At 48.3% G+C, this 12,879-nt stretch overlaps 1 protein-coding gene across 1 annotated transcript in view; it reads right to left on the bottom strand.

Moving 5' to 3' along the window:
* Positions 1-12,879, bottom strand: part of LOC116990562 (anoctamin-7-like) — a 44,092-nt gene that overhangs the window by 13,284 nt on the left and 17,929 nt on the right. The window contains exons 9-16 of the mRNA XM_033048353.1: positions 12,132-12,222; positions 9,965-10,061; positions 9,231-9,374; positions 7,093-7,230; positions 4,479-4,577; positions 2,858-2,960; positions 1,554-1,665; positions 181-235 (exon numbers count right to left, since the gene is read on the bottom strand). Coding sequence (XP_032904244.1) covers positions 181-235; positions 1,554-1,665; positions 2,858-2,960; positions 4,479-4,577; positions 7,093-7,230; positions 9,231-9,374; positions 9,965-10,061; positions 12,132-12,222 — 839 coding nt within the window. The remainder of the gene's footprint in view (positions 1-180; positions 236-1,553; positions 1,666-2,857; positions 2,961-4,478; positions 4,578-7,092; positions 7,231-9,230; positions 9,375-9,964; positions 10,062-12,131; positions 12,223-12,879) is intronic.

Genomic DNA, 12,879 nt, shown 5'->3' with positions numbered 1-12,879 from the left:
TTAGTGGAGCAAAGTTGCTGAGCATGTATGGTCGGGCAGGTTGTGGTTAGGGTGAGTGAGGGGGATATCCCACTCTCTCTGTTCTGGATGTATTTATCCACACGGACGCAGACTCAGCAAAAAAAAAGGGGAGAAATCTGGGAAGTAACAAAGTGCTATCCCGATGGTCTCACTACTCACATCTTCGTTCCTCATTCCGAACAACTTTCCATAATGTCCCGGGTATCCGACGAACCTTAGAGAAAGCAGACACAGCATACACGGTAAAGGATTTCCATTCCCAGCCCCCAGCAACAACAGCTTGCATTTAATAGACAATAGACAATAGGTGCAGGAGTAGGCCATTCGGCCCTTCGAGCCAACACCGCCATACACAGCGATCATGGCTGATCATCCCCAATCAGTACCCCGTTCCTGCCTTCTCCCCATATCCCCTGACCCCGCTATCTTTAAGAGCTCTATCTAACTCTCTCTCTTGAAGGCATCCAGAGAATTGGCCTCCAATGCCTTCTGAGGCAGAGAATTCCACACATTCACAACCCTCTGTGTGAAAACGTTTCTCCTCATCTCCGTTCTAAACGGCTCGCCCCTTATTCTTTATCTGTGGCCCCAAAATGATGTAACACCCTTAAGGGCGTGTCCCACTTGGCAATTTTCGTGGCGACTGCTGGCGTCATATCAGTGTCGCCAAAAGATTTTGAACGTTTCAAAATCCAGCGGCAACAAAAAAAATGGCGCAACACTTGAAAAAACACCGCGCGTCGTACGTCATCACGCCACATATTTTTCGGTGACCTGATTTGTCAGCCGGTGATGCCAGCAGTCGCCAAAAAAAAATCGCCAAGTTGGACAGGCCCTTTAATGTTGAAAATGATTCCAATGCACTTCACAAAGGGCTAATCGCATTAACAGGTTAAGTCAGATAATTAAATAAATATGGAGGCAAATGTTAGTAATGGTCGCAAGGAAATTACTATATTATTAAAAAATAAACCCTTGTGTTTAAGACACAAGGAGACTTGCTGTCTCCTCCCCTTCCTCAGCCCTCCTGCTGTCTCCTCCCATCCTCCAGCCTTCGGGCTCCTCCTCCTCCTTTTTCCTTTCTTCTCCCCGCCCCCCATCAGACTGAAGAAGGGTTTCGACCCGAAATGTTGCCTATTTCCTTCGCTCCATAGATGCTGCTGCACCCGCTGAGTTTCTCCAGCATTTTTGTGTACCAAAAAATAAACCCTGTTGGTTCGCTAGCATCCTAGAGAGAAGCAGCTATGGTATCTATGCAGTCGCTATGACACTTTCATTTCACTGCACATCTTGTATGTGTATGTGACAAATAAAGTTGACTTGACAATGACCATCACAACAAAATATTCCAACAACAGGAAGGTGGATTGTCAGACACTGATACTTCTGAATCTTTCTTTATGCATTGGATCCGTCTGGGAATGGTGTACCACTGGTTTTATTCTTCCGTCTGGAGAAACTCTGGAAAAATCCCGACGACCAATAACCATCTCGTTTGGGTCTAATACGACTTATTTCTACTTTCGACGCACCGGCCTTTTATGAACGCCACGTAGAATGGGGAGGAGTAGAAGTTGACAAACTGGAACACAAAGACTTTAAAGGTGAAGGCATCCTCAAACTGAGTCTGTGTGCGATGCATCTCTGTGCAAAACAGAAAACAACAAGTGTTAATATGTAGGAGGGCCAAGGATGAGCACGTATCAAATACATGCTCTCAGTACAAGCAAACAAAGACAGCCATACACACACACACACAGCCATGCACACACACACACACACACACACACACACACACACACACACACACACACACACACACACACACACACACACACACACACACACACACACACACAGCCATGCACACACACACACACACACACACACGCGCACACACATATACACACACGCTCTCTGAGGCAGAGAATTCCACAGACTCACCCCTCTCTGTGAGAATTCCACAAACTCACAACACTCTGTGTGAAATGAGTCAGTATGTCAGTCAGTCAGTGAGAAAAAATATGTACAAATCCAGAATCAACAAATTTCCCCCAGGTTGGGAACCCATGTCCTAGACTCTCCCACTAGTGGAAACATCCTCTCCACATCCACTCTATCCAGGCTTTTCACTATTCTGTACGTTTCAATGAGGTTCCCCCCTCATTCTTCTAAACTCCCGCGAACACATGTGAGTACGAGGATCTTCTGCATTTGATCCTTGTTCCTGTTTTCTGACCTTTATGGTCACTCTACATTTCTGCCAACCTACAGCATTTAATGAAAATCCAACTGTTCCATTCTTTGACACCTTCTGAAAAGTCAGAGTTGTGTTCCTTACTTTTGGGGCACATGCGATTATTCCCTTACTTTAGACTTGGGAGATACAGCACGGAAACAGGCCCTTCGGCCCACTGAGTCAACCATTCATCACCCCGTACACTAGCACTATCCTACACACTGGGAACAATTTACAATTTCACTGAAGCCAATTGACCTACAAACCCGCACGTTTTTGGGATGTAGGAAAGAAACTGGAGCATCCGGAGAAAACCCACGCGGTCACAGGGAATACGTACAAACTCCGTACAGACAGCACCCGTAGTTGGGATCGAACCCGGGGCTCTGGTGCCGTGAGGCAGCGCTGCGCCACCGTGCCACAAGTTCTAATAGGAAATGGTTATAATTTGGATCAAAACTGAAAGGAGAGGTGTCGCTTAAGTCAAAGGTGGGACAGGCATGCGGGGCTGTATAGACTCTAACTTGGATCAATGCTGGGACAGCAGGCACAGGTTGCGGCTGGCTCCAGGCTGGTTGCCCGGGGCGTTTCCCTTACCCCATCGGGTGAGTTTCTCCGCCAGCGAGGTGTAGATCTGGCCCATCAGCATGATGAGGACGAGGTTGACCATGGAGCCGCTGATGTTGGCGATGTTCCCAGCCTGTCGGGGGGAGACGAAGCAAAAAAGCAACGGGTACAATCCCGGCATTTTACCGCGCCCCGTAACCTGACCACAACCGGTGAGGAACCGGGGGCCCTTGGATTGGAGATGGAGCGGTGTCGCAGGCCGTGAATCCACACCCCACGGGAGATAACGGCTCGAGGAGAGGACGAGGGAAGACTTGAAACTTCATGCTGTGTTGCAGGAGAAGTCTTAATGATCCATCCCGAATGTGCACGCTCCTGCCATACTTGAAGCCTCGCCTGCCATCCACCCCCTCCAGCACTAGCTGTGATTTAAGGATCTCCATGCACGTGGAATGCGGGCACCATGAATCATGGGCTGTCACTAGCAGGGAGGTGTCAGAATTAATATTTATTGCAGGGAGAGAGACAGATAACCAGTTTAGACTCTTCTGTCCAGCCCGGCTGCTTTTATTCTCGCATCCACTTCCACCTGACGAATCTCCAGTGGCGGCATTCCTTAAAGGCACAGTCCTCGCCTCATCTCCCCAGACAACCAGCACCATCGGTCTGGATTATTCACATTATTCCCTTTATCATGTGTCTGTACACTGTAAACGGCTCGATTGTAATCATGTGTTCAGCCATGATCATATCGGATGGCGGTGCAGGCTCGAAGGGCCGAATGGCCTACTCCTGCACCTATTTTCTATGTATCTATGTATCTATGTGTTGTCTTTCCGTTGACTGGTTGGCACGCAACAAAAAGCTTTTCACTGTACCTCGGTACACGTGACAATAAACTAAACTGACCAACTAAACAAACTCTCTCTACATCCAAGGTACACAAAAAAGCTGGAGAAACTCAGCGGGTGCAGCAGCATCTATGGAGCGAAGGAAATAGGCAACGTTTCGGGCCGAAACCCGGAAGGGTTTCGGCCCGAAACTTTACCTATTTCCTTTGAGTTTCAGCCCGAAACGTTGCCTATTTCCTTTGAGTTTCGGCCCGAAACGTTACCTATTTCCTTTGAGTTTCGGCCCGAAACGTTGCCTATTTCCTTTGAGTTTCGGCCCGAAACGTTGCCTATTTCCTTTGAGTTTCGGCCCGAAACGTTGCCTATTTCCTTTGAGTTTCGGCCCGAAACGTTGCCTATTTCCTTTGAGTTTCGGCCCGAAACGTTACCTATTTCCTTTGAGTTTCGGCCCGAAACGTTGCCTATTTCCTTCGCCCCATAGATGCTGCTACACCCGCTGAGTTTCTCCAGCTTTTTTGTGTACCTTCGATTTTCCAGCATCTGCAGTTCCTTCTTAAAACACTCTCTACACACAAGTCTCCTCAGAATTCAGTGGGAGCAGCTTCAGCTGAAGGAACGCAGAGATTGAAGGAGGTGGTTTTCAAAGACAATTATTGCAGAGTGATACATTTTTGGCTTTGCCAGCGATTCCAAAATCCCCTCAAAAATTAATAAACGTTTAACGAAAACAGGGAGCGTGAGCGTGCAAATCGCCTCGACTGAGCGAGGAGAGTGTGTCGGACGTTGGCTCGTGGACTCACCTGGGTCATCAGGATGGCGTTGCCTGTGTGATACATCATCATACTGACAATCCCTCGGTATATGATAACCGTCACCAGGAAGATCATCACCACAAACAGCTGGGCCAGGCAGGGAAGAGAGGAGAGAGAAGGAGTGATCATTGTGGCCGGGATACGGGATGCGCCAGTGGGAAGAGAAAGAATGGGTTGGAGTGCCCGTGAGGAAACGAATAAAATGGGGAAAACGAGAAACGGAAAAATGAAAAAATGAGAAAATAAATTTCAAGGAGAATGGGGGAATGGACAAAGGAAATGAAAAGCCAAAACGTAGCTGTTATTAGAAACATAGAAACATAGAAATTAGGTGCAGGAGTAGGCCATTCGGCCCTTCGAGCCTGCACCGCCGTTCAATATGATCATGGCTGATCATCCAACTCAGTATCCCGTACCTGCCTTCTCTCCATACCCTCTGATCCCCTTAGCCACAAGGGCCACATCTAACTCCCTCTTAAATATAGCCAATGAACTGGCCTCGACTACCCTCTGTGGCAGAGAGTTCCAGAGATTCACCACTCTCTGTGTGAAAAAAGTTCTTCTCATCTCGGTTTTAAAGGATTTCCCCCTTATCCTTAAGCTGTGACCCCTTGTCCTGGACTTCCCCAACATCGGGAGCAATCTTCCTGCATCTAGCCTGTCCAACCCCTTAAGAATTTTATAAGTTTCTATAAGATCCCCTCTCAATCTCCTAAATTCTAGAGAGTATAAACCAAGTCTATCCAGTCTTTCTTCATAAGACAGTCCTGACATCCCAGGAATCAGTCTGGTGAACCTTCTCTGCACTCCCTCTATGGCAATAATGTCCTTCCTCAGATTTGGAGACCAAAACTGTATGCAATACTCCAGGTGTGGTCTCACCAAGACCCTGTACAACTGCAGTAGAACCTCCCTGCTCCTATACTCAAATCCTTTTGCTATGAAAGCTAACATACTAAACATACTAAACATACTAAAACAATAAACCTCTATAATTCTGCTGGAGAAACTCAGTGGGTGAAGTTCCTCCAGCATTTTTGTCTTCCCTCCTTCGATTTTCCAGCATCTGCAGTTCCTTCTTAAACAAAAATCTCTATAATCCTAGTAATAGCCCTGTCCCACGGTACGAGTTCATTCCAAGAGCTCTCCCGAGTTTAAAAAAAAAATCAAACTCGTGGTAAGCACGGAGAATGAACGTCGCGGGTACGTCGGAGCTCGGGGACGTCTCTTAGCGCTAACGGCAGGTACTCGGGAAGACTCGCTAACGGCAGGTAAGCACGGGAAGACTGGTGAAGATTTTTCAACATGATGAAAAATGTCCACGAGAGCCCCGAGTACCGACGAGTGGCAATTACCATAAATCTGGTGTGGTCTTACCCAGCGGTGATGATTCAATGTGATGACTTTCCCACACACGGCACTATTGGAAGCACAACAAACTGCAGATGCTGGAACCCTGGGCAAACACAAACTGCTGTTGGTCAGGTAGCATCTGTGGAATGAATGGATGGGTGATGTTTCTGGTTGGGACACTTGCAAGTCCAAGTTTATTGCTTGCTTCTGAGGGCAAACCAGCCTAATACGATCGCAAAACACCCTTTTGATGAATATCGTAGATTGTTGACCCGTCTCGACCCGAAACGTCACCCAATCCTTCTCTCCAGAGATGCTGCCTGTCCCGCTGAGTTACTCCAGCATTTTGTGTCTATCTTCGTTTTAAACCAGCATCTGCAGTTCCTTCCTACCTGCAGTGTTTCCTGAGGCATTCGTAACTGTCACTGTATGTCATGTTGTTACTTGTGGGCGGAGCACCAAGGCAAATTCCTTGTATGTGAATACTTGGCCAATAAACTTACTTACATACAATAAACTAAAATACTCTGTACAAACTATCCAATGCATCGGAAATGAAAGTTGCAATTCTAGGCATAATGGGCCTATCCCACTTAGGCAATTTTTTCAGGGACTGACATAGTCATAGCAGGTTGCTCGAAAAACCTGCGACTGGACCACCCCCCCCCCCCCCCCCCCCCCCCCCACACGACAATGTCTACAACAACCTACCACCTAGTCGACGGCAAGCTACGGCAAGCTACCGACAACCGGCGACCCATTCGGACGTCCACCTACGCACAGACCAACGACAACCTCCGTCCACCCGCGACAAGCAACCACCCTGTCGGCGGCAACTTAAGACAATCGGTACCTGTCGCCGGTTGACGTAGGTTGACGTAGGTAGTCGCCAACCGAAGTCAGCACCGGCGACTACCTACGACATCCTGGCGACAACCTACGACAGCACCTACGTCAGGGGAAGTCAAGCTACGCTCATTGGCGTCAAGCCCACTGTCGCCGAAAAGTTTTGAACATTTCAAAATCCAGCGGCGACCAGAAAGACGCTACGACTCTTTGCGCGACTGAGGAGACGACTCACGACCATACAGGCGACACGTTGGCGTCCATGTGGCGACAGCCTAGTCGCCTGTGGTCGCCTAAAATAAATCGCCAAAGTGGGACAGGGGCGTAACACCCCATGGATCTGCACCGACTCTCTGAGCTTGGGAACAAGAGCAAACTAATGCAGATGCTTTTCCGATCTCACCATAATTATTATGACCATGGAGCCTGTGATGATGCGAGACGTGCGGTCTCTCTCGGGGAAGTGCGGCTCTTTGATCCCAGTGATCGGGTTCTGTTCCATCGCCGGGGCCATTGCCGCAAACTCAGGTCTCGGACGTTCCTGCAGGGAGACAACTTGCGTTACAGAGCGGGTCTCATCGCTGGTAACTTCTCTCCCGATAGAACACAGCACAGAAACACAGCGCAGCGCAGCGCAGGAACTAGCCATCCGGCCCTCAATGAAGCCACGTTAGACACAAAAATCTGGAGTAACTCAACGAGTCAGACAGCATCTCTGGGGAAAAGGAATAGGTGACGTTTTGGGTCAAGACCCTTCTTTAGATGCCTGTACGTGATCCATATCCCTCTATTCCCTACACTCCCAGGTCCCTCTCTAAATGCCACCATCATATCTGCGTCCACACTCTGTTAAAACATTTGCCCCAGGACCTCTCCTTTTTTTAAGGGCCTGTCCCACTTGCGAGAATTTTTCGGCGACTGCCGGCACCCGTCATAGTCGCAGCAGGTCTCCGGAAATTTTCAACATGTTGAAAATCCAGCGGCGACCAGAACAAGGCACGACTCTTTGGGCGACTACTCACGACCGTACAGGCTTCACCCCGCGACATGTCGCCTGTATGGTCGTGAGAGTCATCTCCTCAGTCGCCCCAAGAGTTGTAGCGTCTTTCTGGTCGCCACTGGATTTTCAACTTGTTGAAAATTTTTTCGACCTATGAGTCGCCGAAAAAGTCTCGTAAGTGGGACTGGCCCATTAAACTTCCCCCCTCTCACCTCATAGCCACGCCCCCTAGTGATGGACATTTCCATCCTGGGAAAAAAGGTTGTGACTCTCTGCCCCATCTCTGCCTCTAACAACTTTATACACTTCTATCAAATCCCTCTCGACCTCCGAACCAAGTCTATCTAAACGCTGCCTGTAGCTGAAACCCTTCTCGAGACCAGAAATGTCACCCATCCTTTTTCTCCACAGGTGCTGCTTGACCCACCCGCTGAGTTACTCCAGCACTTTGTGTCCATCCCACAGCTTTAACCACAGGCCTTCATCCACAGGCATCTTGCACCTTCTACATGGGTTATTTTTGTGCTGACACCACACTGTTCAAAGATTGCAATTTAAGTTTTTACGAACACAAATGTTGATACCTCATGTGGACTTTCCTTTAATTGGATAAATAAGCTCGTTCTGTCCATCGTTGAAAACATTAGCGACGCAGTGGTGCTGGTTTCCGATGGGAACGGTGACGGACGCACCACACGTCTCTGTCCTCCAGTTCCTGTGGACTTCCGCCGCTGGAAGTATCGGGTTTTGGTGTGTGTGTGCTTTATCATCGTTCCTTACAACGCTACGTACGACAGTGATCGCAACTTCTACTGAAGTGTGGATGGCCGTCAGCTCACTAGGAGCTCATCCGCCCTTTGACAGGATCTTGTTTTTGGCCCTGCTTGGAGTCCACAGCCCCCTCCTCACCTGGCAAACCAGGTGGAGGAGACGGTTTAGTCGCCGACTATCCAACCAGGGAGCAGGTAGCACGAGATTACCTGGTACTCGTGGCGGGGGGAACTCACCCCGACCTGAGCTGTGGTAGATAAAATTAGACTAGATACAAATAGTAGTAAACACTGCCCAGTCCATCATCGGCTCTGACCTCCCTTCCATTATCGCAGTCACTGCCTCAAAAAGGCTAGCAGCATCATCAAGGACCCACACCATTCTGGCCACACACTCATCTCCCCGCTACCTTCAGGTAGAAGGTACAGGAGCCTGAAGACTGCAACCACCAGGTTCAGGAATAGCTACTTCCCCACAGCCATCAGGCTATTAAACTTGGCTCGGACAAAACTCTGAACATTAATAACCCATTATCTGTTATTTGCACTTTATCAGTTTATTTATTCATGTGTGTATATATTTATATAATGGTATATGGACACACGGATCTGTTCTGTAGTCAATGCCTACTATGTTCTGTTGTGCTGAAGCAAAGCAAGAATTTCATTGTCCTATCAGGGACACATGACAATAAACTCTCTTGAACTTGAACTTGAACCAGATTTACAGATTAAATTAACCGACAAATGATGGCAATAGTCTGGCCTCACCTCCTCCTCTTCAAAGTTCATGCAGTCCCAGTGATGCGCCAACGTGGCGTTCTTGCGCTTCCAATACTCCAGGAAGGTCACCGCCCAGAAGGACATGAAGATGCTGAAGAAGACAGTGCCGGGGTGGTCAAAGAGGTAACCCAGCTGGAGAGAGGGACAAGGAAGTAGCAACAAGCAAGTCAAAGCGGTGGACATTCCCATCAGCAACATCAATGTTTGGACGCACAGTAGATGCAACAAACTGCCCATGCTGCTTGTCAAAGAGCTCATCATTCTTAGCGAGTCGACAGACCGAATCAGTGAAACCGAAAATTAGACGCACAGAGTCTCTTGCCCAGAGTAGGGGAATCGAGGACCAGAGGACATAGGTTTAAGGTGAATGAGAAAAGATTTAATAGGAATCTGAGGGGTAACTTTTTCCACACAAAGGGTGGTGGGTGTATGGAACAAGCTGCCAGAGGAGGTAGTTGAGGCTGGGACTATCCCAACGTTTACAAAACTGTTGGACAGGTACATGGATATGACAGGTTTGGAGGGATATGGACCAAGCGCAGGCAGGTGGGACGAGTGTAGCTGGGACATGTCGGCTGATGTGGACAAGTTGGGCCTGTTTCCATGCTGTGTCACTCCATGACTCCACAACAAAATGACGACACACACGCACACACACACACAGACACACACACAGACACACACACACACAGGCAACGCTATCATAGTGTTAGAAGACGTACTTTAGCCATTGAACAGATCTCGGAGATATTCCAGGTGTCACAGCTTTCACAGAGAGGACACATGAGGTGCTGAGTGCTGGTGTTACAAATCTGCTCCCTGTAAGAAGTGAAACACAAGGTTAATTAATGCACAGTCTCTCTGCACACACAGCGCATGCACCAGTATTGTCTCATGCACAAGTACAGACAGCTGGGGTACATGGACACACTTGGCTAATAATGTATGATTACGCTGCCTTGTGGGCGGCCCGGTGCGGAGCGGAGACGGTGCTACGGCGGCTGAGGCGGCGGCGACCTGGATCCGGGGCTCGGCCGCGGGCCAGTGGAGGACAATGTCAGGAGCTCGCAGGTCACAGGCTGGTGCCTGTTTTCCGGAGCACCCGTTGCAACAGCTGCGTCCTGGACTGGAGGGCGGCAGCTTTGACCACCCCCGGGCCGCGGAGCTTGAACCGCGGACTGACTTACCATCGCCCGGTGGGGTATCGCCTCGGCGCAGAGGGAGAAGAGGAGGGAAGAGACAGTAACTCTAAGACTTTTGCCTCCATCACAGTGAGGAGGTGTTTGGTGAACTCACTGTGGTGGATGTTAATTTGTGTTTATTGTGTTTTGTTATTATTACATGTATGGCTGCAGGCAACAGCATTTCGTTCAGACCGAAAGGTCTGAATGACAAATAAAGGTATTCTATTCTATTCTATTCTATTATGATCTGCACAATTGTGAGAAAATACACAATTAATGACATGATCCCTGACAGCATTGATGTACAGAGGGGTCCTAGAGTCCAAGTCCATAACTCCATGAAATCGGCAACGGAAGTGGAAAGAGCAGCAACGAAGGCGCATGGATTGCTTGCTTGCATTAGTTGGGGCATTGAGAATCATCATCATCGGCGGTCACTCGAAACAAGTATGACTGTCCTCTCATGGAGGATGCCTGTGCGTGACTTTGTTTAATAGACAATAGACAATAGGTACAGGAGTAGGCCATTCGGTCCTTCAAGCCGGCACCACCATTCAATGTTATCATGGCTGATCATCCCCAATCAGTACCCCGTTCCTGCCTTCTCCCCATATCCCTTGACTCCACTAGCCCCTAGAGATCTATCTAACTCTCTCTTAAATCCATCCAGTGACTTGGCCTCCACTGCCCGCTGTGGCAGGGAACTCCACAAATTCACAACTCTCTGGGTGAAAACGTTTTTTTTCTCACCTCAGTCTTAAATGACCTCCCCTTTATTCTAAGGCTGTGTGGCCCCTGGTTCTGGACTCGCCCAACATTGGGGACATTTGTCCTGCAGAGGCAACAGCCTGTGCTGCTCAACACCCGGCTTGAGATCAAACTATTCCTTTGATTTATGTTCCGTTCGCAAGAAGAAGTAGATAGAAGAAGATGTGATTATGGCGATGTCAGCTTACCCATTTTACAATCAATCTGTGATACTTTTTATTTCTTGACAGTAATTAACCATATAACCATATAACAATTACAGCACGGAAACAGGCCATCTCGACCCTTCTAGTCCGTGCCGAACACATAATCTCCCCTAGTCCCATATACCTGCGCTCAGACCATAACCCTCCATTCCTTTCCCACCCATATAACTATCCAATTTATTTTTAAATGATAAAAACGAACCTGCCTCCACCACCTTCTCTGGAAGCTCATTCCACACAGCTACCACTCTCTGAGTAAAGAAGTTCCCCCTCATGTTACCCCTAAACTTCAGTCCCTTAATTCTCAAGTCATGTCCCCTTGTTTGAATCTTCCCTACTCTCAGTGGGAAAAGCTTTTCCACGTCAACTCTGTCTATCCCTCTCATCATTTTAAAAACCTCTATCAAGTCCCCTCTTAACCTTCTGCGCTCCAAAGAATAAAGCCCTAACTTGTTCAACCTTTCGCTCACAAAATGGTGCTCACAAGATGTGCACATTAATAACTAACAACATCAAACAGCCAAATCTCAACCTCAAGACTTTCATCCCAGGCCATCCATTGGGGGAAGAAGGCTGCATGAGTTGCGAGTCTCGAAACTTGCGAGAGTTATTGCCTCCTCTGAGACTGAGGAGTCTCTCAGACGGTTCTGAGTCTGTTAAGAGACTGTTAAAACCTGACATCCGCAGGGGTTTTGCGCAGTTCCCCCGCTTCCTTTGTCCAGTTGACTTACGCAGACTTGTTGGTGTTCATCGACATCAGCCCAGAGATGAAGACAAACGTCCCAACCAGGGCAGCAGGGAGAAGCCACGCGGTGTAAAAACCTGCAGAGTGGAAGAGCAGAGATTGGAAAGCTAGATTAACATCACAATTGTCCCTTACTTACATAATCAGTGGGATTATTTTATACAATAACATGCCTGGAGCCGGGGATCAGTGCAATCAAAGCAAGTCACCTATTACCACAGCCACAAAAAACTCTGACAATTCTTCCAGAGAAAGGAAAAGTCACAAAGACTGCTGATCAACTTTGCTGTACGAGTTGTGAGTCTGTGGAATTCTCTGCCTCAGAGGGCGGTGGAGGCCGGTTCTCTGGATGCTTTCAAGGGAGAGCTAGATAGGGCTCTTAAAAATAGCGGAGTCAGGGAATATGGGGAGGAGGCAGGAACGGAGTCCTGATTGGGGATGATCAGCCATGATCACATTGAGCCCTATCACTTCGAACCAGCATTGCCATTCAATGTGATCATGGCTGATCATCCACAATCAGTACCCCGTTCCTGCCTTCTCCCGTGCCTCAAAGTTGATGGTGGGGAGGTCAGAGCCGATGATGGACTGGGCAGTGTTTACTACTTTTTGTAGTCCCTTCCTCTCCAGGGCGCCTCTCCCTGGGCTTCAATGGAGATTCAGATCAGATTCAGATTCAGATTCAATTTTAATTGTCATTGTCAGTGTACAGTAGAGACAACGAAATGCATTTA

Source organism: Amblyraja radiata, chromosome 31 (genome assembly GCF_010909765.2).
Source record: "Amblyraja radiata isolate CabotCenter1 chromosome 31, sAmbRad1.1.pri, whole genome shotgun sequence".
Classification (NCBI taxonomy): domain Eukaryota; kingdom Metazoa; phylum Chordata; class Chondrichthyes; order Rajiformes; family Rajidae; genus Amblyraja; species Amblyraja radiata.
The sequence above is the reverse complement of the archived record's forward strand: the minus strand, read 5'-3'. Positions and strand labels throughout refer to the sequence as shown.